Here is a 25,634-nt window from a genome sequence, read left to right as displayed (position 1 = left end):
TCATCTCCTACAGCCCTGTGCCTTCAAACACTGGCTCATGTCCCCCATTGTATATTCCCAGCCTGAATCTCATCCCTGAATCCCAGACTCCTTTATCCAACTCCTATTTGACATCTCATCTAAGACATCCAACCGGCATCTCAGATTTAACATGTCCAGAATGAAACTTCCTGCTCTTCCTCCCCCAAAAGGCTCCACCCACAATCTTTCCCCAACTCAATAAAGAGCAACCACCTTTTTACACATCGTACATGTTCACCGTCTGTCCACTCCACCAGAATGTAGGCTCTATGAGCACCGGGGCTTTGTTTTCTCCACTGCTCAATCACCGGGGCAGGAACAGTGCTTGGCACAGAGTAGGAGCTATCTGTCAGACGGATGAAACACCTCCTCCAGGAGGCCTCCCCACCCCTTTAACCAGATCCTTCTCCCACCTCACGGAGCTGTTACCTCTCCTTGATAGCAGGGTGCACAGCTGCCATTGTGTGGTCATTTGCATGATTCTTTGATTGACGTCAGTCTCTACCGTCAACCCGTAACCCACAGAAGGGCAGGTGCTACTCTGGTTTCAGTTAGCAGCATCTAACCTGGAGCCTGGCACGGAGCAGCCCTTCCGTAGGTAAAAATAATAATATTTTTAAATGAATAAATAGGTAATACAAGCCATGGGACCTTGCTCCAGAAAAATGTGCTCATATCATCATACACAATGTGTGCTGGGACTGCACGTTAGGAATTCTTGGTTTTAAACCTTTCAGGCCACCCTAATAAAATACCACAGACTGAGTGGCTTAAAAACAACAGGAAGTTATTGCTCACAGTTCTCGATGCTGTAAGTCCAGTCAGGGTACCCGCATGGCCAGCTGAGGTCGTAGGCTGCACACTTATCATTGTGTCCTCACACGGGAAGGGGCTAGGGAGACTTCTGGGATCTCTTTCAGGACAGTGCTAACCCCATCCATGAGGGCGCCACCCTCAGGAACTAATCACCTGCCAAAGGCCCCCACCTCCTAATACCATCACCTCTGTGGGTTAGGATTTGAACATACGGATTTGGGAGAGGGAGAGGGACACAAACATTCAGACCACAGCCCCCTTGCCATATTACAACAGGCTAAACCTACACTGTGGTTTCTACAAGTATGAAATACAGGGATATTGTCCCCTCCGGGTTCTTCAGCCACAGCACACACAGAAGTAGATCTCTTGACAGAATGTTCTAGTTAGTCGGAGATACGTGCGAAGGCTCTCGGAACTGGCACAGACAATGTGCCAAGAAGACTGGGAGGGAGCACAGTGAGACCGAGGGCCGAGGAAGACCCAACGAGAAGCCCTCCCACAGAGCACTCCTGTCATTTCTTCACCAAGAGCAAAATGACTCTGGTGGTGTCAGTCGCGTGTCCCACAACCAAATTCAATCTCATCAACTGGCTACAGCTGCTTCAGGTGCACAGCCACATACCATTTCATTGATTTTATAATTAACATCGCTAACAGAAATGCATCTAGAGAACCTCATAAACATACATTCATTCCTTCACCAAATGTTTACTGAGCATCCTCCATGCACCTCACACTGCAAGAGAATGTCTTATGGGGGACGACTTAGCCCTTTTTGTCCCTGCGAGTATCGGACGCTGGACTGTAATTGCTCCAGCACTCGGCCTGGAGACTCACTGCCATTATAACTGGACAGCCTCTTTACCTCAGTGTTCTGTGAAGGTGACAGAAGGACTTGTTGCAGAGACTGTCATTAACCTCCAGAAGGAGTTCTATATACTCAACATGTACACCTGCACCCAACACACAGAAGCAGCAGGTGCCGATACGAGTCTCCAGCATGTCCTCACCAGAGAGCTGATGATCACCCCTGAACAGGGCAGCTAAGTGAATAATTCTGGTTCAGGCTGGACTTTCCTTTCTGTTCCTTGGGATCTTCATATGTTTCCACATTTTCTGGTTCTATACCTTCTGTACTACAATAGTTACTTCCTTCCTCCAAGGCCTTTTTAAATAATTACAGGACAGTTCTTCAGTTGGGCTTATGTTTGTTCAAAGTGTAATCTTTTAAGTGCCAATTTTTTATCAAAAGATTTCTGTAGACCATGTTCTGCAAAGGCTAGCTTTCTGCTTACTTGCTAATGAGTGATGTGGCAGCTCACTGTCCCTTAAACCTGAGCACTCTGCATCTACCTTCTTTTATACAGTTCTGCCTTGCTCACCATGGCCTAACTTTGCAAGTGGTAGGCATGCAACAGACAGGGGGTGGATGGATGACAGAGGAAGGGAAGATGGGGAGGAGCGACGGACAGAAGTAGGAAAATTACCTCCTTGTAACTTCTACCTCTGTTCTCCAAAATCTATTCAAGGCAAATGAGTATGACTTCCTCTTCCCCTAATGGTATATATCTGGTATGTCCCAGGCTTCCAACCACTAGTAAGTACAAACCTATCACATTTATAGTAATCCCAAATCTTGATGATTTAAGCACACCTTCACCAAGTCCAGCTTTTTAGAAAAGCATTCTCCACCAAAAGTTTCCACGAAGCATCAGGGGCACTCATTATTACAAGCTGAGTGTACTCAAGTTCCCACCAGCTTGCGAGTCCCATAGAAGGTCATTTTCTACTTCAAAGTCATGATGAAACGGGTTCACAGAGAATCATGCTCCTGCTCTGTTGCTCTGAATCAACCACTCAACCACCAAAACTCCAACCTTTGTCAGAATGCTGATCTCCTCCTCCTGACCAAGACCAGCTCCCTCCAAGGTTCTCACAGAGCCATGCTGAGCCCTGACAGCTCCTTCCTTTCATTCCCAGAAGACGGGGCTTTCACGAAGGTGGAGGAGGTGAGGCCAGAGTGCACTGTGAAGGGGGAGCAACGGGGAGGCACACCTCACACCGTAACTGCCACCTGCAGTCCCTCTAATCTCCAGTCATCGATCGGCCTGAACCACTCAGCCGTATGTCTCCCCAACTCGGGTGTCATTTTCTCTCAGGAACCTGTTTTTCTCTCATCTAGCAAGGACTGCTTTCAGGACTCCTAGGCCATCAGATAGGCCTGAACATGTATGAACCATAAATGAAAACAGGGCTCATTTGGCATCTTTCCCACAAGGCTCCTAACCTCATGCAAAAAAAGAGGTATTAATGGGCATAATGGGCATCTGTTTTTCAGTGTTCCTGAACATTCTGTGAAGGGCAATAATTCCACCAACATTGCAGGACACCGAAGGGGTGGCTTGCACAAGCACACAGAGGATCTGACTCCACACAGAACATCACAATTTCTGACCCAGTCCAAAAATACCCTGTCACAAGTGCCTGAATGGGCACTAGATTGTTTAGGGAGGGCCAAACTGCTAAGTCAAGACTCACCCAATAATTCCGTGACTTAAAGAAACACACAAGGTTGGCTCTGAGGACTTCCACGTATAAGACTCAGCTCCATAGGGTCATTCAGGAGTCCAGGCTGATGGTGGCTCTGCTATCTTCAATGGGCAGCTTCCGAGGTCATTCTAGTGCTCAACCGCTCCATCAGTAGGCAAGGGGGTGTAAAGGACTGGGTAGGCTGTGTTTCACCGTCAACCCCTTACATTCTAATGGTGAGAACCTGGTCACATGGTCACACCTCGCTGCAAAGGAGGCTGGGAACTGTAGTCCCTGGCAGAACAGCCACACATCAGCTACAACTCTTACTCTAGAACAAGGGACAGCAAATTATAGCCTAACGGTCAAACCCTCGAGTCCCTGGATTTTATAAACAGTTTTCCTGGAGCACAGCCATACATTCATGCAGAGTTGAGCAATTATGGCAAAGACCTTATGGCATGCAAAGCCCAAAGTATTTACTATCTGGCCCTTTATAGAGAACATTTGCGATTCCCATTTTTAGGAAAAAAAAAAAAAGCATGCATTCGGTGGGACAACTAGCAGTCTACACTTTCAAAATTTAACTCAGAAACTGTTAGAAAGACACATAGACGAAAATGTTCCTTCAAGCAGTTTTGTCATACCAAAAGACTAGAAACAACTTAAAAAGGACTGTGAAATTATGGACCATGCATACCACAGAATACAATGTAACCCTTAAAAAGAATGAGGAAGTTCAACATGTACTGATTAGAAAATATCCAAGTATTTTAACTTTAGAAAGTAAAATGCAGAACAATGTTTAGAATGTTACCACTTACGGGGGTGAAAAAAAAAAAAAACAGAACTTAATATATAATACCTATATGCTAACATGGGCATAAAAATTCCTGGAAGGACATAAAAAAAACTGAAGACAGATTGTTTCTGGATAGAGAAATCAAAAAATGGAAGGACGGGGGACTTTTTACCATATACTTTTATATATTTTGAATTTGCATAATGCTCATGCACCACCTATTTTTAAAATAATTAAAAATTAAACTCAAAAAACCATACACACAAAACAGTTTGCCTTTACTTTCATTGCTAACCAACCCCTCTTCTGAAAGACATAAACCTTCTTACAAGCCATGGTAGTATCTCCCATCAGAGAGTCAGTTCTACTGACCTGGGAACCATTTTACATTGTGGAATTTGCTTCCCTGCTCCGTCATGTGTCAGATTCTCAGAGATACCTCATTTCTCTTATTTTCATAGTCAACTTACAAATTCTATTTTAGTCCCCTGCTTTTCTTGAAAGTTCCTCTTTGCAAACAGACAGCATTTATCAGTATTTATTCAGTTCTCTCACACATGTTGGGTATAAGGAGAAGCAACCCTGACCTTAGAGAAAAATTAAGCATAGAAAGACAAAAGTACAGTTCCTGATAAACAACTTTCAAGAAAAATCTTGCAAGGGAACCTACCTTTCAGTTAAAACTGACGGCAATCCAACTCACACAAGCTGAAGAGAAAAAGGAATCCACTGGTTTATGTAACTGGGAAGTTCCAAAGTTGCTGCTGGCTTGAAGCAACAGAAAGATCCAGGCACTCAGAAATGCCTTCAGGGTTTTTGCTCTGCTCTCAGCTCTGCCGGGCGGCATTCTGCAATGGGCCCTTCAGTGGCAGTCAGGATGCCCACCATGGGGAGCCCCAAACTCCCAGGCCCCTAGTTTAGCATTCCTCATGGAGAGATTTTTTTTTTCTCCTTGAATGTCAATACAGCAAATCCAGAGGACTTTGTGACAGGTCATTCTTAGACTTGTCCAGGGTTGGCTCCAAGCCTGTTCCAGCTTAGGCCAAAGGCCTTTCCATTTGGGCCACCAGGACTAAACAAAATGTACAAAGAAGAGGTTCCCAGAAGGAGCTGTAGCAGTGGGGAGTGGTAGGTAGAAAAAAACAACAAATGTCCTCTTTTGCTTCTAACTCAAGATTGTGACCACTGGACATTTTAACAGGCTTAAAACTTTAAACCGTGCTTCCTACACTGGCAAGAAGTAAGGGGTTTTCAATTTCAAGACAAGTTGGCTGCAAAGTTCAAACTTATACACACACACTGTCTGATTTGTCTGTACTAGACACAATTATGAATACCAGATTGGAAACCTGCTCATAAATTGGCAAAAAAAAAACTCTCTAAAAATGCAGTTTGTAAATCAGATTACAATCTTTTGGTCCCTCTGAAACTTTCTGCTCAAGACAAAGCATTTCCGTACTATAGCCTGCCAAAATTTATCTTCTTCATTTTAGCCGCATGCTTTTTAAATGACCATCTAAAAGTCAACAAAGATATGTAAGTATGAGGTCTATAATTAGTTCTAAATTATAAAATAACTTAAGAGGTGGTGTTTCTGTTCCTCTTACCAAAGGTTCATTCACTTTCCCCCAGAAGCCTCCTGGTCAGCTGAACCAAACGGATATATGACATTTCCCTTGATTGATTCTTGAGTAACAACTGCAGGTGTCCCTTCATAGCACAAGGCAGAGGATCTACATTAAATGAAAGTTTCTCAATAATCTGAAAACTCATCTAAGATCAAAAGCCTGGACATCCTTGCTTTCAGAAATTGCTCACTGTTACAGGAGAATCATGAAGACATGCGTGAGAGTTAACACTGTATATGCCAGTTTCATGCCAAACATCTTTCATTTGGAATTATATGACGAAAGCCAAATTTCCAAAACATCTTCAAGAAGGAAGATCGATACATGTATTTTAAAGTAATGGTTCCCGTCTACAAGTAAGATATTCTTGGGTATCTCAGATCATCAAGGGTGACACAAAATCTTCAAAACAAAATTACTTTTAAATCAATTTTATTTAAAAAACATATATAAATAGGCCAAATAACACTCAAGCCTGAGAGGGCTGCAATCTTTTCTTAAGAACATAATAGTCCAGAAAGACTAATACTTATTGCTGATTCAGCTCACAGTACCAGCCCTCTTCAAGCAGCAGTACAATCACCAGCACACATTTTATGGGCAACTTTGAGGTGCATGAGGGAGTCACAGACCAATGAGCCACAGCCTTGCCCTCAAGGAGCTTACAGTGTAGCTGGAGAGAAACAAAACATCCAGAACAGACACAAAGTCCACACATTTATCATAACAAAAGCAATTACTGGCATAAGTTATCACATGTTTTAACAAATGAGTGTTGGAATATCTTAGCAAATACACACTACATCAAGTTTCAACCTAACATATCCAAAAAAAAAAACCGTTTTTTTTTTTTAATTTCTTTCGTTCATTCATGTTTCAACTCAACTGAATTAAAAGAGGAAAATATAATTCCAAGCCAAATGTACCATAGTGTTTGCTGTCCCCAATGAAGGGATGAACTGTTCGTGTCCTAGAATTTCTCCATGGTTCTACATCCAGATGTCAAGTTCAGTAGTTCTGACTGCCAAACCGATGTACGAATTCAGATAGGGAGTAGACAGCTCCCCATCCTACCTCAGGATCCATACTGATAAAATCATTCAGGTTCATTTTGGAATCTAAAAAATTCATGAAAGAAATGTCCATTGAAAACACAATAAAACAACCCAGGGACCAAAAGTAGGGAAAAGTATTCAAGTGGAGAAGGGTTCAATATCACTTCTGCAGTATTCTTGTCTCAAACGCGTAACTCAATCTAATCATGACAAAACATCACACAAACCCAAACTGGGGGGACACTCTACCAAATAACTGACCAGTACTCTTCAAAACTGTAAAAGTTATAGAAAGGATAAAAAAAGAAATTGTCAGAGATTGCAGGGGACTGAGGAGACAGAACAACTAAATGTAATGTCGTGGGGTAGATTCTGGACCAGAGCAAAGAAATTAGTGGGAAGACTTGCAAAAGTTAAGTAAGGTCTGTAAGTCAACAGTACTGGATCAATATATATTTTTTTAAATATTTATTTATTTGACACAGAGAAAGCACAAGCAGGGGGAGCAGCAGGCAGAGGGAGAAGCAGACTCCCTGCCGAGCAGGGAGCCCGATGCGGGACTCGATCCCAGGACCCCGGGATCATGACCTGGGCCGAAGGCAGACGCTTAACCGACTGAGCCACCCAGGCGCCCCTGGATCAATATATTTATATCAAGTACATCATTTTCTTGGTTTCAATAATTACACTATGGTTATATGAAATTCAACATTAGTGGAATCTGAGTAAAAGGTATATGGGAATGCTCAATAGTGTTTTAGCAAATTTCTCAGAAGTCTAAAATTATTTCAAAATAAAAACTTAAAAATGCATGAAGGAGGACACTTGATGGAATGAGCCCTGGGTATTATATGCAACTGATGAATCACTAAACTCTACCTCTGAATCTAATAATACATTATATGTTAATTAATTGATTTTAAATAAAATTTTTAAAAACAAAAAAAAGCATGAATAATCAAACTGCCAATTAATTGGATTCAACTGCCAATTACATGAAATTCAGAGGCTACAAAAGAGATACAATCAGCAAAATCCACACTGCTTCTCCCAGACCCAGTTTCTTCAACAAATACGTAGGAAAAAAAGGGTTGGGCAAGGAATCTATATATTAAAAAAGACTCTTAGGAGACATAACCAAACACAATGTGGGGCTTTCATTTGGACACTGATTCAAATAAAGAAACTGTACAAAAAAAAGATGATATGGGGGCGCCTGGCTGGCTCAGTCAGTAGAGCATGTGGCTCTTGATCTCGGGGTCGTGAGTTCGAGCCCCATGCTGGGTGTAGAGATTACTTAAAAATAAAATCTTAAAAAAAAAAAAAAAGGATGATGACTTTATGACTTTTTTCTTTTTTTAAGATTTTATTTATTTATTTGACAGAGAGAGACACAGTGAAAGCAGGAACACAAGCAGGGGGAGTGGGAGAGGGAGAAGCAGGCTTCCCGCTGAGCAGGGAGCCCGATGCGGGGCTCGATCCCAGGACCCTGGGATCATGACCTGAGCCGAAGGCAGACGCTTAACAACTGAGCCACCCAGGTGCCCTGACTTTATGACTTTATAACTGTGAATGTGAACACTGGCTAGAGAGCTATATGATGATTTTAAAGAATTACTGTTAAGTTTTTTAGATGTAATAACGGTATAGTGGTCATATTTTAAAAAAAAAGAAAGAAAGCCTTATATTTTAGAGATCCATACTGAAATATTTAGAGTTGAAATGACACAGTATTTGGGATTGGCTTCAAAATAATACGAGAAGGGGAAAAGTGGATGGGATACAAATGAATTGACTGGCCATGAACTGATAACTGTTGAAAGTCTGACATACGATTTTGTCTAGCTTGGTATATGATTTAAATTCTCCACACTAGGGGTGCCTGGGTGGCTCAGTCGTTAAGCGTCTGCCTTCGGCTCAGGTCATGATCCTAGGGTCCTGGGATCGAGCCCCGCATCGGGCTCCCTGCTCAGTGGGAAGCCTGCTTCTCCCTCTCCTTCTCCCGCTGCTTCTGTTCCCTCTCTCTCTGTGTCTCTCTCTGTCCAATAAGTAAATAAAATCTTGAAAAAAAATTCTCCACACTAGAAAAAATTTTTATGTACATATTGCTGTATCTGCCCATCAAAAAATTGTTACAGAAACTGCACTTCCACCATAAACTTACAGAAAACCATGCAAATATATTTAGCAACTCTTTCCAGACGTTGGGACAACAAGCAGCACACACCTGGGATTCCTAAGAAAGTAGAAACAAGTAAGGGAAGCCCTGGCATCCCTCCGGCTTACTGGCCTCAGGGGCAGTGTCCGGGGCCCAGCACACAGAGGGGAACACACCCAGCGTGGCAGTCTCCCTGAAGTGAGAAGACAAACATCTAAGTTCGGGAGGGCCCGGGCAGCTGGACCTAGGGGGGCAGAGAGTACAGGATGGGGAGGTGCAGAGCAGACCCCCCCACACCTTTCCCCACCCACCCTGACCACAACACACACCCGTCTTTGGCTGGGACTGACTTCCCAGGGCCAGGAAAGAAGCACCCAAGAATATAGTCGATCTAATAACTGCCAGAACTTCCATAGTCCCCCCCCAGTCAGGGGAGAGAGAACTTGTAAGGCACAAGCATTTGGTAGAGTCCTTAGAAGGGCTGCACCAGAGCACTGGGGCTAAATTAGCACTAGATGAAAGGCTGCTCTGGACCTACACTAAAAAAGCTTAAAAACAAGCCCTGAAAGGACCCAGCTGACTCCCAGTAATTTAACTGCATGCCAACACTGTTTTTAAAAAGGACCTCAAGACCCAGCAACTGACAACATAAATTCAAAGTCCAGCCTCCAACCAAATTTTACAAATCACACAAAGAAACAGGAAAATATGACCCAAAACCAGGGGAAAATTCAATCAACAGAAATGGACTAAAATGACAGAAATAATGGAACTAGCAGACAAGGAGCAGCTATTATAAACATGCCCCATATGTTCAAAAGGGTAGAGAAAAACATGAGCATGATGAAGAGAGAAATTCAAAACATTAAATCAGTCCAAAATGGAATTTCTAGACATAAAAAAATATATAAAATTTTAAAAAATGTGCTGGATGAGATTAACAACAAATTAGTTAACGCAGAAGACAAGAGCAATGAATTTACAGACAAAATAAAAGAATTATGGCTCAGTCATTAAGCGTCTGCCTTTGGCTCAGGTCGTGATCCCGGCATCCTGGGATCAAGCCCCACATCAGGCTCCCTGCTCTGCAGGAAGCCTGCTTCTCCCTCTCCCACTCCCCTGCTTATGGTCCCTCTCTCGCTCTCTCTGTCAAATAAATAAATACAATCTTAAAAAAATTATATTATTCAAAACTAAGCACGTACAGAAAAAGTCTGAAAAAAAAGAAGAACATCACTGACCTATGGGAATAATATCAAGCCATCTAACACATGCGTAGCTGAAGGACAAGAATTTAAAGGAGGGTGGGTGGTCAGAAAAAAATGTGCAAGGAAATAATGGCCAAATGTTTTCAAATTTGATGAAAACTATAAATCCACCAATCTCAGGATCTCAGAATAATCTTCAGGTTATTCAGGAATAAACCTAAAGGAAACTACACTACAATCCATCCTAATCAAAATGCTAAAAATAGTGACAAAGAAAAAAACCTTTAAAAATATTGAGAGCGGAGGAGCGCCTGGGTGGCTCAGTCGGTTGAGTGTCTGCCTTCGGCTCAGGTCGTGATCCCAGGGTCCTGGGATCGAGCCCCGCATCGGGCTCCCTGCTCAGTGGGGAGCCTGCTTCTCCCTCTCTCTTTGCCTGCCACTCTGCCTACTTGTGTTCTCTCTCTCTGTCAAATAAATAAAATCTTTAAAAAAAAAAAAATATGCAGAGCGGAAAGCATTCAGAGAAACAAATACAAGATCAGAGCCCACGCAAGCAGAAAACAAGAGAGAGAAGCCTTTAAACAACTGAAAGCAAAAACATGTAAGCCTAGCATCCGTGACGCCACACCTGTATCTTTCGAAAATGCAGGTAAGCACGGAGGATGTAGAAAACTAAAACAGAGTTGCTAACACGCTTCTAACACAAAAGCTAGATAATCAGCAAACACAGAACTTTTCTTGAAGTCATCAGAGAGCTGGGAATGCTGGATTACCACGTAACCAGAAATAAAGGGAAGACGAGCACCTATCAGGAATGATGAAGTGGCAGTTCCTACTGACCTGGGTGGGTGGGTGCCAGACTCTACAGAGGCCAGTAAAAGTCTGTGAAAATTTTTAACAAACTGCTTTTAAAAGAAATCTCAGCTTTTGAAATACAACATTTGTTTTCTAAGGCACCCCCCCTTTTCTGTTTTGTTTTCTAAGACTTTTTAATGTAATTAAATAAAAACTGATTATGATCTGCAATCATTCATTATGTAAAAAGATCAATGTATTAAACACAAAATATAAAATTTTTTTTAGAGATCAAGGTATAATAAGTAAACATCTGTCTCTTCTAATCTCCCCCACGAGGCACTATAACATTTGTTTCCCTAACACTGATCCTCCAGCTTGGCTCAAATTAGCCAGTGTTACTAGACATTAGGAAGCAAGAAGATCACAGGTATATGCGGATAAGAGGCAGGAAAGGACTCAGAAAGAGGGGGACATTTGGTGTGCTCTATAATTCAGCCCAAGACTTCAGAAGTGTCTTTAAAAACTGAGCCATCAGCGGCTAGTGCTGGAACTGACTCTTCAGGGCAAGGTGATATGACTATAAATTTCAGTTTCCTTCTCATCGGGGCAAAAAAAAAAAAATAGTTCCTTTCTTTAAAATACACTAAATGCTGAACTGAAAAAGAGTGGTCTTGCAGACATATGGCCACCAAAATTATTAATCATATAATCCTAATGGTCAACATATCAAATGTACTAAATTCAAGCCCTAAGAGTCAAACCCGCCACTGAATGCAGGGGATGGAGAAAAGTGCTATTAAAGTACCTGAAACAGACATTAAGGTTCAATATTTTTCTTGAACCACTTTTTTTCTTTTTTTAACCTTCTTTTTTTTTTTATAAAACACTACTAATTAGCTAAAAGTAATTCTCACTTATCCTAACTTCAAATATATTCCTTTGATAAACACAGGATTTGAAGTACTGAGTTTACCACATGAGAGAACATTACAGTGTCGTTAAATTATGACATGGGAGACCCACATGTTCACCCCACACTTCAGAGCAGATTCCTTTTAGTTTCAATCTCAAGTTCAGAAGGTCCCTGATGAACTAATCACACACAAGGCAGAAACCACCACCACCATGCCCCCTCCTCATCCTGCCTCGCTGTGCATCCGAGGCAAAGAGCTTAATCTTCATGCACCTCACTTTACACATCTATCAAATGTGCAAAATAAAGCTTGCCTGAGCTGTGGTAAAAATTCTACTAAACTACTATGTAAAGTGGCTGGCACCAAAGCCTGGCACAAAATAGCATCTACTGGGCAGTAGTCATCAAAACCAAAAGGAATGGGTGCCTGGGTGGCTCAGCTGGTTAAGCAACTGCCTTCGGCTCAGGTCATGATCCTGGAGTCCCAGGATCGAGTCCTGGGTCGGGCTCCCTGCTCAGCAGGGAGTCTGCTTCTCCCTCTGACCCTCCTCCCTCTCATGCTCTCTATCATTCTCTCTCTCTCAATAAATAAATAAAAAAATCTTAAAAAAAACTATTTAAAAAACAAACAAACAAACAAACAAAAGGAATGACTCAAAGAGGATCCGGGCTGACAGGCTGGTGTTTACTGAGTGCTTGCTATGTGCTAGGCTCTGCGCTGGGTGCTCACGTCTGAAAGAGAAACGGCAGGTGGCTGAAGGCACGCTGTCCCAGGCCACACCCTATACGGCAGGCTGCCCGAGACTAAAAGGAAGATCTATGATACCCCCTCCTAACCTAGGAGCTGTCCCCAATTCTAACGCTGAGGCTAGCAAGCAGGCTGGCAGACCCAAAAGCAACTCCAATATAAATGTTTAAAATCATGAGACAGTTTTTCAGAGGTAGCCTCAAAAATCAGTTTGAATCCTCTTTCAGTGTTCAAATACACCAAATATATTTATTTTCTTCCTTGCTCAACTCCGATTGCCACTGTCCTATTTTTCTGGTATGTTGTATAGCTTACAGAGAACTTTCACACAGAAGGTCCAAGCCCCAGGACGGAATGACCTCACCAAGAAATGGCAAACGTTGTGAATTACTTACAATCATCAATAATGTTTCAAGCTCATGTGAATGCCAAACAACAGTAATAGGGTGAAGAACTCTTTATCTACTTAAATCTCAGAAATTAATTGGACTGATGCCTAAAAGCACATAAATGTGATGAGTGGTACAATAAAACCTCCTAGATCTCACTTCCTTCTAATGCAGATTTTATCACAGAGCCAGGGAATTGATATTTCACATATTGCAAGGATGCCCTAGGGACTTTCACCCTAACATGAAACCCCACCATGGCAAGGTGCTACTTGTCCCACTGTTAAATGACCCAAGCACGCAGACCTCCAGAGGCTCAGTGTCCCATCAGTAGGCACACCCAATACCCTGGCAGTGTGCAAGGCGGTATGCAGGTCTCGTGGTTCTGCTCCTGAACACCTCCCCTCCCCGCGAGCTCTTACGCTTAAGTCCTGGTCTCTGTGCCTCAATTTCTGAATCTAATAAATACGCACATCTGTGCTCCCTATTACCTTCTTACAACTCAGGGAGTTTCATACAAAGAATAACACACACTTCTTGTCCCTGGTTAAGAGGCAATGCTGATCTGCACGGTGATCAGAAACCTCTATGAGAAGGCATCTTTGGCTCACCTCCAGTTTCAATGCACGGATATGATGGAGGAGGTTCTCTCCAGTTCCCACTGGAATCTTTCATGTGAGATCGATCAGAAGCAAAGTTCTTCAAATACGAATCTGCACGGATCACTCTAAATTTCCTGCAGATAAAGCAACATTCACCTACATTAGGAAGGTTTCATAGTAAAACTCCCGCTCAATTTTTATACAGACTCATTTTCTATGACATACACAAAAGTACCCAGGCATTTCTGTACTATTAGTAATACACAAATATCTATGCAGCTTTATCACCTGCTAAAGAAGCCTTGAGAAACGATCAGCTGAAATCCAAAACTACACAGGCACAGAAATATATCCAGGTGCCTTTATTTACTCAATTGTGTATCGGGGGTAAAGGGCATAATGTTCAGGTGCCGCCATCACAAACCCTTCAATTTTCTCATCATTAAGGTCACAACCCACACACCCACCCACCCACATACACATGTATGACAGAAATCCCCAAAATGGCTTTCAGAAAACGTTTGGGATCTCATAACACACACTTTTTTTTTTTTTTAAGATTTTGTTTATTTATTTGACAGAGAGAGAGTGAAAGCAGGAACACAAGCAGGTGGAGTGGGAGAGGGAGAAGCAGGCTTTCCGCCAAGCAGGGAGCCCGATGCGGGGCTCGATCCCAGGACCCTGGGATCATGACCTGAGCCAAAGGCAGACGCTTAACGACTGAGCCACCCAGGCGCCCCATCACACACATTTTTAAAAGAATGCCAACCTTTTATATGTTGGACAACTTTTAAAACTTCAAAACATTTTGAATCTTCTGTATAACATCATTTTTAAATATCAACTCAATGGTGATGCCAAATCAAGTGATATTTGCAAAACAAATGCCAAAAAAATAGAAAATCACATACACACACACACACACACACACACACACTCACACAAATTCTCTGTACAACTGTCAAGGTCTAACTTCAGAAAGTAGGTAAATCCATCCTGAATCTCCTCACCTTCTAAACTGTGGATGGATGTCCTCGTCAGACTTAAAGGCATCTTCCACGTAAGTGTCAAATGGACAGGGAAATGGCAGCACAGTGTCAAGATCATAAATGAAGCTCTGTCCTCCACTTGAGACATGAAGCAGGACAACATGGTAATCCTAGAAGTAAAAGTTGCTGAGGTTAACCAAGTTACTTCTTGATGGTGAATTCCAAGGTCACAGTAATAACTCATATATAATCATTAACAATGAATACAAGACTAATTCAACCCTTCTTAAAATAGCAAAATAAAGCAAACACAAAACCCAAAAAAAAGACTAAATGTCTAGTGACAGGGAACACTTAAGTAGTGGAAATGTTCAATACATTAAATGTATACCCTTTGACCTAGCAATTTTACCTCTAGGAACCCATCCTACAGAAAAAAATGGCCATACGCGTGTAAAGGTATATATATACAAAGAAAATCTCTGCAGCACTGTTTACAATAGTGAAAATTCAGAAACAACCAAAAGCCCACCACGAGAGGAATAAGCCACAATGCAGCCACCAAATAAAAAAAAAAAACCTAGGTAAATTTATGCAGAAAATGAAAAAACGGATTATGTTACATAGTTGGATGGGAAGAGTAAATTGCAAAACATGTACTATATATTATTTTTTTAAAAGCTATGTGTATATGAAGACACACATGTGCATTCTAAAGTACACATGCATGCGTATGAATACAGAGGAAAAGGTGTGCAAGGATATCCTCCAAAGTATTAACAAAGGCGATTGCTCGGGCTAGCCTGCAACGTGAAAGAACTTTAAAGTGTTGTTGCTGTTAAACAGGCCAACCCCGGTCTATAGCCATTAAGGAGGAAAGATGAAGACAGCATCCCCTGTGTGGCTCAGCTGTGACGCATCGCTCAGTCCCCGACGCTGGGCACTGCCCAACACCAGCTAATGGCTAGAAGGGACGGGAGGGAAGTTATGGAGGGGCATGAGGGCAGTCAGATGCTCTGAGTCCCTTGGAAGAAAGGCGCTCTCACAGAGAACAGGACTGGGAGATAAAAGGCTCACATTAGTACTGCATTAGTCCCATCACCTTATATTTCTAGTACTTCAGAGCTTACAGAGCACTTTCTCAAACGTTGTTTCATCGACCCTATGATGGGAGGAAGGTGATTAATTATCACTGGAGATGCTCTGCCATCAAAAACTAAAGAGCTTCTTTTGGCTCCAATGCTATCTTCGTAAGGCAGAAATAGCATCAGAAATGGATGGTTACGCCCTGCACTCCCCTTAATGCATGCTACCCTCCAGATAAATAAAGTGAGAGCAGCCCCCCTTCTACTGGGTGCGTCCGTGTAATTCCCGTCCTTCCGCGGCAAGCTTTCCACCTCTCCCCCCGCAGCCATCCCCTGCGTGCTGGCTCTCTCCAGGAGTCTCTAGTCTCTGCCTCATCCAAAACCTGTTTCTCTCCTGACATCGCCTCCCTCCTATTCCAGTGGCTTTGAAGTGCATACTCTCTATTGCCTGTGAGAAACTGTGTGACTGAAGTAAAGATGCAAAGATGAGAAAGGAAAGTCCTGACCCTCGAGGAGCTCCCGGAGCAGAGAGTGGGCACCAGTCAAGTGCTGCAGACAGCGTGAGGGTGGCCAAGAGCAGGAGGCTACAGGTGAGGGCCTTCAGGTCAAACTTTGGCCCCTCCCCTTCCCACAGCGGGCTGTGGGACAATTAAGGAGATTATGTATGTAAACACTTTTTAAAAGCCAACCCAGAAATGGAGGGGAGTGGGGTCCAAAAGCCAAGGAACATGTCACTGAGGAAAGGCTGCCATGGCTGAGTCCTGCCTGAGGGGAGTGTGTTCCGGGAAGAAAGTACAGCTTGTGGAAAACGCGTAAGTAATGAATATCCACAACCTCCCAGTAGTTTGGGTCCATACCCCCACATCCCGGATGGCTGGTGAACTGGAGAGGGAAAGCAGGCCTCAACTCCAAGTCACCTTTATAGCACAGATGTGGAGTCAAGGAATACAGATCAAGCAGCAGCCTCACAGATCTGAGTTGGATTCAGCACATGCCCAGATGCCTGGACGAGACCAAGCTGGGCTAGGGGGAGGGAAACCCACCTAGAAGGTGATCAGCTTCTTGGGACTGGGTGTCTCTACCCACCAGGGGTACCGATTTCCTACAAGAGGACAGCAATGAGGCAAAGATACATTTGCTGGAAGGTGTGGGGGGACTTCTCATAACAGGAACCTCATTCTGGGGTGCCATGAGATGCTGTACAAGGGGGACATGACTACAGGTCCTTTCCCTGCAAGTTTCTCTAAAACAAGAAGAAAGATCATGACTCAAAGTCAGCTGAGTGGTTCAGCAACAGGGATGACTTCTAGGGCACGTGGACAGTCTGCAACAAGGGTTACGCAGCTATTGTTGCTAACAAGAAAAGCCTGAGCACCAGTACCAGACACTGTACCAGGTACCAGAATAATGCCTCACACACATTATATCACTTAAGGCTCGCAACGCCACTGGCCAGAGGAGGACACTGAAGATAAGATAAATAACATGTCCAGTTCATAAAGACACCAAGGGGAGGACGGGGACTTAACTCCAAAACTGGACTTGGGCTTTAATATTAGCACAGCAAATCACCTGCTGGTAAAAGAGGCAAGAATGTGAGCTCTGTGAGGCCAGGGATTTTAGTCTATTTAAATATAGGCTAAATAAATGCATGAAACCAATGCAAATGATATCTTATTTTAAACAAGTATCAGAAATAGATGCTGGTGGGAGCTCCTGGGTGGCTCAGTCGTTAAGCATCTGCCTTCGGCTCAGGTCATGATCCCAGGGTCCTGGGATCGAGCCCCGCATCAGGCTCCCTGCTCAGCGGGAAGCCTGCTTCTCCCTCTCCCACTCCCCCTGCTTGTGCTCTCTCTCTCTCTCGCTGTGTCTCTGTCAAATAAATAAAAATCTTTAAAAAAAAAAAGAAATAGATGCTGGTTACATTATCATGAATGGAGTTTTTCTTTTACTTTATCTTCATGTTATTAGCATAAACAATTCTTCAGGGGGACAGGTTAAGGTGACACCTAGATGTGTACTAGAAAGGACCCCAGGCTGAGACCCCGTCCTGCCACTGATCAACTAGATAACTTCGAGCTTCTCACTCTTCTTCGGGGCTTGTTTCTTCACCCGAAAAATGGAAGGGCTGCAGTAGATCCAGGTTTTTCAAATGCTAGTCATGGTCACTCACGAGTCTGCTAAGAACACTAACTCCTGAACGTTCTCTAAATCAACTAAATCAGAAACCTATACTTTTAACATGGTATCTAGATAATTCTAATGTGCAGCTGGACTAGATATTGCTGAAGTTCCTTCCAGTGTTAAATGGGTAACAGCCTAGGAGATCACAAATATATCTGCCACATCAGCTATTTAAAATCTTTCCTATATGGGGCACCTGGCTGGATCAGTCGGTAGAGCATGTAACTCTTGATTCTGGGGTCATGAGTTCGAACCCCACATTGGGCGTAGAGCTCACTAAAAATAATAATAATAATAATTAAAAAATAAAATATTTCCTGTAATAATAATTATATTAAATGAAAACGTGTCTGTAAGTACTACCCTAGACAAAATAACATCTATTCCCAAGAGGTCAATTATCAATAATTATCATAGCCTTTCTCTACTGCTCTAATCACTTCTGCTTTACCAAAACATAGAGAGGGGCCCTGGGTGGCTCAAATGGTTAAACGTCTGCCTTCAGCTCAGGTCATGATCCCAGGATCCTGGGATCGAGCCCCACGTCGAGCCCCACATCGAGCCTCACATTGGGCTCCTGGCTCAGCAGGGAGCCTGCTTCTCCCTCTCTGTCTGCCTCTCCCCCTGTTCATGATCTCTCTTTAAAAAAAAAAACAAAAACAAAAACATAGAGACCACTCAGGAATTACAAGTACGAATGCACCAGAAGCTCTCTGAATTGACCATCTTACCCAGATCACAGGTCCATCTCCAGGTCTTGCCTGTTGTTTCCAGATAGGTATCTACAAAATATAACCAATTTCATAAGGCACAACTTCAATTATACCACTACTAAATTCCTTAAAGCAATACATAAATATAAAATATTTCTAAGCAACCAACAATCAAGGTGAATGAAGAAGAAATCTAAATCCTTCCAAGTGTTCTTAACAATGAAAATGCAAAAATTATCTGATGTTCTTTGGAGAGTAGAAAGAGATCTCAACAGGCAATCAGAAGGCCTGGAAGGGGGGTGTCTGGGTGGCTCAGTCGTTAAGCGTCTGCCTTCGGCTCAGGTCATGGTCCCAGGTCCTGGGATTGAGCCCCGCATCGGGCTCCCTGCTCGGCGGGAAGCCTGCTTCTCCCTCTTCCACTCCCCCTGCTTGTGTTCCCTCTCTCGCTGTGTCTCTATCAAATAAATAAATAGAATCTTAAAAAAAAAAAAAAAGGCCTGGAAGGTTCAAGTCTTGCTTTCCCACATTATTTGTGGGACCTCCCTGAGCCCCTATTTCTTCATCTATAAAATGGAGATAGTTGTCTGAAGCCTGCCTACTTTACCATGTTCCCGCTGGCATCAAATGAGATGATGCTTACAAAAAGTGCTTCACAGGGTGCCAGGCTGGCTCATTTGGTAGCATGTGTGACTCTTGACCTTGGGGTTGTGAGTTCAAGCCCCACACTGGATGTAGGGATTACTTAAAAATATAAATCTTTAAATATTTTTTTAAAGTGCTTTACAAAATATTAAGGGCTTACTTTTTTTTAAAGGCTTGCTTTTTTAAAACTTCATGTAAATTTACCATAATTTTATTTAAACTCCAGAGACAAAAACATCTTTCCTTCAAACCTGAGAGTATGTGGCTCTAGCCTAAGCAATTTAAAAAGCTCTAACTTAATACCTAAAGAAAAGGGACTTAATCTGTGTATACCATCACCTATTTCTTGACCTACAAATAAGGGACTAAACTTTTCTAACTCAACTGTGCCCTGAAAGGAAAAAAAAAAAAAAACTCATTCAAAAATAAACTTTAAAATGTTGCTGTATTTTATAAAGCACATTTTGGGACAGTGCTGACCCCATATTGTATTTAGTTCCTATTGTCACCATAAATCTCTTGTTCTCTTTCTGCAATCACTCACCAACTTACCATCTTCCTCTCATTAGATATGAACACAGCATAACACTCTTCTAAAGGATACTGGTCATGGTTTTTGATGTATTCACAGAGCTTCCAAATATTTTCTTCACTGAAATAAAATAATAGTTTAATCAGTACAATTAAGCAATAGTGCTCTGTGTCTTTCAAATTTGAACAGAAGACTGATGAAGACATAAAAAAGTTGGAAGAGACTTTAAACACCACCTCATCGAATAACTGACTGATGTTTGACCCTCTTCTAAAACATCCCCAACAAGGTGTGACCCAATTTATACTGTGCGCCGACCTCCCTCCAAACAGAATGCTCGCTATCTGCCCCAGCAGTGCTTGCACATGGAGGCATTTTATAACTGATAAGATGCTCCATCAGTACTCCCTAAGTTTTGGATCCGGGGACTTGAGATACAGCTGGAATTCCAACTCAGCCACTCACAAGGTAAGAAGCTTTGAACATCCCGACCTGAGTATCTGCTTTTCTCATGTGTAAAATGGGGATAATCATACCATAAACACTTGACAAATCTTAGTTAATATTGGTTCACTGCTCCCCTTAGCGATGGGGCAGGATGAGTGTGTTGGGGAGGAGGGCTTCTGGCTGGAAAGGACCGGGGAGCAGTTACACGATATGCCGAGGAATTCTTTTGGAGGGAGACTCTGAGTGGGATTCCCTGCATCCCTCTGGTACAAAAGAGGTTCTGACTTTTAGGAAGTCCCTTCTCATGCTGAACTGAAATCCATCTTCCTACACTTCTTCCCCAGATGAATCTCCTTTTCTCTATGACATGCCTTCAGATATTTAAAGCAGTAGTCAGAATCACCTAAGTAAAGCAATGCCCAGTGCATGAAACCAAGCCACCCTGATAGCCACAGGCATACTCCCACACAGGCAAAATCAATCATTGCTGGCAGTATTCACAGCTCAGCCTCTGGATTCTTATCTTTTTCTAATGAGCCACACCGCACCTTTGTTCAAAATGAGCTGCATCAACACTCTGCTCGTACTCGTGACTCAATCTGTCAAAGCCTAACTTCCAAACAAAACCTGGATGTTCTAAGACCAAGTTTTCAGAAGACATTTTTCTGTCCAGCCTGTAGACATTCTGGAGTTGACTGCAGACATCTTCAAGAGGCTGTGATGTAAAAGCACTATGCTAAGTGCTTGGAGGATGTAATGATAAATTAGAGCTCACAGACAATGAGAGGAGACATACAGATCCATAAATAAGCAAGCATCAGAGGCGGCCATAAAAGATGCATAGAAGAGAGTCATTAATTTTGAGGGACACAGGAAGACGGAGGAGGTATAGGTCAGTGGCTTCTCATTGTTTGTTCCCCTCCCCCAGCCCCAAGGATGAGAACAGAGTTAACATGAAGAGTTTGAGAATCCGAGTGTACCACAAATACTGTTGGCAAGCTGAATACATATGTGAATGGACAAACTTTGTCTATTATTTTTCAAGTATGTATGAATGTCACAAAGAGAAAAAAAAACTTAAACATAGGCGTTACTGAATCTGTAGTCTTTTATCAATTTTTTATGAGTACAATATCATACAGGATACAATATCATATAGGAGGATCTCAAGAAACATTTGATGTTTAAAAGAGGGGGGCCTTGGGACACCTGGGTGACTCAGTCAGTCAGTTAAGCATCCAAATCTTGATCTCAGCTCAGGTCTTGATCTCAGGATCGTGAGTTCAAGTCCTGTGTTGGGCTCCACAATGGGCATGAAGCCTACTTAAAAGGGGGGGAGGGGGTGCTTATATTTGGAAACTCTGGGAGTTACTGTTGGGATAGGAAGACCCTCAGATTTGGTGTGAGTCCTGGTACCTCTTTAAAAGGGGGGGAGATTGTAATAATAATGTTCCAACCTACTGGTTGATTATTTTGTAGCAGAAAGACTAACAAAGCAGCATTAAGGTCAAGATTCTGCAAGGGCTACTGGTGATGGGCTGAGGTCAGAGAAGCATGCAGAAGGGAAGGATCCCTGACACATAGCAGGTGCTCAACTGTTCAAAGAATACAAAACAATTACAATTGAATCAGACATGCTCTGCAAACCACCTAGTGCCACACAAATACCGGTTACCACTATTATCATTCAGCTGGCTCTGAACAGATAAATAACATCTGACTAAAGAAGCAGAAAAGAGGCATTTATTTCAAGTTATAAGAACCTGCAGGAGCAAGCATAGTAAGGTGCACCTCCTTGATAGATTAAGACTGGGCAGAACACTGGTTCTCAACCAGAGGCGATTTTGCCCCCCAGGGAACATTTGGCACTATCTGGTGACGTTTTTGGTTGTCACAAATTGGGTGAGGATGCTACAGGCATCTAGTGAGTAGAGACGAGGGATGCTGCTGCACACCCTACAATACACAGGACAGCCCCCCACAACATTAGCATGCTCAAAATGTCAATAAAGCCATGGCTGAGAAGCCCTGGGTTAGAATAGAAGGCAGGTTCAGAATGAGATTGGAGAAACACATGGTGACCAGATCTGAAAGGACCTGCTATGCTCAGGAGACAGACTTCACTGTCTGTAACTGTATTCCTGAAAATGTGATAAATGGACGAGCTAAGACTCCTCCACTGCACTCTTCACACATCCAGACTCTCTGTGGAGTGGGACCGTAAGATCTGCATGCTTTACAAGCTCCCAGGTGATTCTAGGGCTCGTGTGAATTTAGAACGGCTTTCAGCAGTGTGAAGCCAGCTAAGGTTCAGGACGTGAGGGGATAGGAGAGATCTGGGCAGAGGCCTGTAAGGAAGGACTGGAACAAGCCACTGACAGCCAAGGAGGGCCTGGCCCATGGCTGAAGGAACTTAAAGGAGACCATCTATTGAAGAGATGTCTATTCCCTGCCATGCTTCCACCAGATGACTCCACTCTAGCTGTCCCAGCTACCTTGTTCCTAGAACACTCCTGCACCCTTCCTTCTCAGAGCCTTTGCACCACTGCTCCCCTGCCTAGAATGATCTTCCCCCAATATCCACAAGGCTCCCACCCTTTTTTATTCAGATCTCTGCTCAAATACCACTTTATCAACAATGCCTTCCTTAAATATCCATCATGAAAAAGTGAGTCACCATCCCTTACCTTGCTTTATTTTCTCATAATACTTAACACCAAACATGCTTTACTTGGTTTTGCCTGCTTTCCCTGAACCAAAACATATGAACCATGAGATCTTACAGGGAATTTGTCTACCCTGTGTTGTATCCCAAAGTGCCTACAATTGTGCACCACACAGTCCAAGTGCCTCATAAACATTTACCGAATGAATAAATAAAACAACGAATGGACGTTAGGGACAAGAACTAAGGGGATTTAGGTGAGAAGTAAGACAGAAATAAAGTGCAGTCGTTAAGAATCATGGACTCCTATAAGGCTCCCTTTCCACTAATAAAATGAGGTAAATCATAGAACCTATCTCCGAGCCATGGATGGAAACACTTGGCACGAGCCCTGACAAGGAGTCAGAGCTGAACAAATGTTAAAGTCTTGGTTACACTGGTTTGATGACCAGCTAGAGGAAAAGGTAGTTTTAGATGGGCCTGAGGTTTATTCTGCAACTGGAGGTTGGGGAAGAAATCATTACTCAGGTGTGGGAGTGAAAAAGACCAAGGTTCCAGGAGGGGTGATTCGGCCACACAGGTGGCCTGGGACAGGGGTATAATGTGTGGACTCCAGAGCCAAACTCTCTACATGTAAATCCCCATTTCTTCATTCACAAGACATGTGGCCTTAAGGCAAATTAGTTGCACCCCTCTGTGCCTCAGTGTTCTCATCTTTATAAAAACAGGGATAACAAAAGTACCTACCTCCTAGGGTAATTGTGGGGCTCAAATGAATTAGTTTACACAAGCGAATCAAAACAATGTTTGGCATACAGCAAGTGCTATGTAAATGTAATGGGTATGATAATGACAACATGGTGGTTCATGACGGTTTCTGATACAAGAAGGTCTGAAGTGGATTCCTGGTCGCTATCAGCTGATGACCTTGCGAAAGTTATTTGCAAAATCTCCGTTCCTCCATTCTCTTCCAAAATTAAAATGAGTGTGAAACCACAAAGGCTTCAGCAGAGTAATCTGCAAAGGTTCTCCGCGCTCCACCCTCCGCCTCCAACTCCCCTTCCTGGGCCCCAAGCACTGAGATCTGCTGCGAAATGTGCAAGCGAAAAGCGCCGGGCATTAGTAATGCACCACCGACCCTACCATTCCTGGGAATTCCGCCCCTCCCCCCTCCAAACGCCTACGCTCCACTCAAGAGACGAGGGCTGCCATTCCCGCTCCCTCATCCCACAAGCGGGAAAACCCGCCAGTGGAGGCCCAGAGCGCCCCCAGGGAGGGGCTGAGAAGAGGCGGGGCCCGGCTGCGACGCGGAGACCCAGGGAGCCAGGGAGATGCCGGGGGCTGCACCCGCGCCCCCTCACCAGTAGCAGCTGTTGTAGACACAGGCGTCCCGCGGGGGGCTGGCCGGCTGGTAGCGGGCGGCTGCAGCGGCGGGGGCATCCCCCTCCATGGCGGGCTAGCTTGGGCCAGGGCACGGACCCGAGGCGAAGCGACTGCACCAGTCCCGCGAGCAGGCTTCGGGGGAGGAGCCGGCGCTCGGCTGGCCGCGCGGGTCCTCGGGGCGGAGCTCGGGGCAGCTGGTACAGTTCCCCGGTGGTGGAGCCAGGGACTGGGTAGGCGGAGTCTGGGCGGAGCGAGCGACGCAGGTTCCGGGCGCGCGGGGCCCAGGAAGGCGGTGCAAGTTCCGGATGGATGGAGCCCGGGCTGCGCGGGTTTTGCAGATTCCGGTGGGCGGAGCCCAGGCGGGATGCGCGGTGCAGGTTCCGGAGCCAGGGCGAAGTGGGCGGATGGGTTGCGGGGTAGGGGGGGGCGGTGAGCGTCGTGGGCTTCCAGCGGGCGGAGCCTTGGACGAGGAGGCTTGCGTAATTCCGGGTACGCGGGACCCAGGCACGTGGGTGGAGCCATGGCGGGGCGGTGCTGGCCGAGCTCGAGTCCGCTGGGGCGGGGCCGGGCATGCTCTGGGCGGCGGTGACAGCGAGGATGGGGTTAGGGTGGGGAGGACCGAGGTCACCCGCAGGTGGCTTGAAGGAGTCGGGGGAGGGCGTGGAATTGGTAAACCGCCCGACCCTGAACGGCGCTTCGGGAGTCTCCCGGAGGCGTCTGAGACCCTCTTCAAAGCCTCCACAAAGCTGTGGAGGAACCAGACGGGACGCGGAAGACTCGACTTGAGCAAAGTGAAATGAGAGGATCATGTGTGTGAAAAAAGAAGCTTTAGCAGTTTTATGCTAGAGGCCCCTAGAACCAGGGGAAAGGGGGAGTTAATTCCAAATACGTCCGCATCGGACGGTTTTAGAGAGGGATAGCAACCCCAAATCTCACCATGTTGTAACATGTCTTTAATAGAATTGTGTGTGTTGACTCAAAAAGATACAGTGATTCCTTGATAAAGTTTTTTTAAAAATATTTTATTTATTTATTCATAAGAGACAGAGAGAGCGGCAGAGGGAGAAGCAGCCTCCCCGCTGAGCAGGAAGCCCGATGCGGGACTCGATCCCAGGATCCTGGGATCCTGACCTGAGCGGAAGGCAGACGCTTAACCATCTGAGCCCACCCAGGCGCCCTTGAGAGAGTAAGTTTTAAAAAAGTTTAAAAAGAGTCCCCATGGCATCCGTTTTGTGTTAATCATACATTTGCCAGCAGTCTGGAAGTAACCAAATTATTAAAACTGTTTATCTCTAATGAATGAATGGTATGAAGGACTTTCACT

At 44.1% G+C, this 25,634-nt stretch overlaps 1 protein-coding gene across 3 annotated transcripts in view; it reads right to left on the bottom strand.

The window, feature by feature from the left end:
• NTAQ1 (N-terminal glutamine amidase 1) overlaps nucleotides 1-24,536 on the bottom strand; it is a 44,153-nt gene extending 19,617 nt beyond the window's left edge. For 2 of the 3 annotated variants that reach the window (XM_027582781.2, XM_027582688.2), the window contains exons 1-5: nucleotides 24,289-24,536; nucleotides 19,836-19,935; nucleotides 18,660-18,710; nucleotides 14,681-14,829; nucleotides 13,680-13,804 (exon numbers count right to left, since the gene is read on the bottom strand). In XM_027582781.2, the coding sequence (XP_027438582.1) occupies nucleotides 13,680-13,804; nucleotides 14,681-14,829; nucleotides 18,660-18,710; nucleotides 19,836-19,935; nucleotides 24,289-24,377 (514 nt within the window). In that variant the 5' untranslated portion in view covers nucleotides 24,378-24,536. Of the gene's footprint in view, nucleotides 1-6,219; nucleotides 6,918-13,679; nucleotides 13,805-14,680; nucleotides 14,830-18,659; nucleotides 18,711-19,835; nucleotides 19,936-24,288 lie in introns of those variants that run through there. The other variant, XM_027582601.2, reaches the window with a different exon arrangement.
• Nucleotides 24,537-25,634: the final 1,098 nt, after the last annotated feature.

Source organism: Zalophus californianus, chromosome 4 (genome assembly GCF_009762305.2).
Source record: "Zalophus californianus isolate mZalCal1 chromosome 4, mZalCal1.pri.v2, whole genome shotgun sequence".
In the NCBI taxonomy this organism is placed as follows: domain Eukaryota; kingdom Metazoa; phylum Chordata; class Mammalia; order Carnivora; family Otariidae; genus Zalophus; species Zalophus californianus.
Note: the sequence above shows the minus strand (reverse complement) of the source record. Positions and strands in the feature narration are given on the sequence as shown.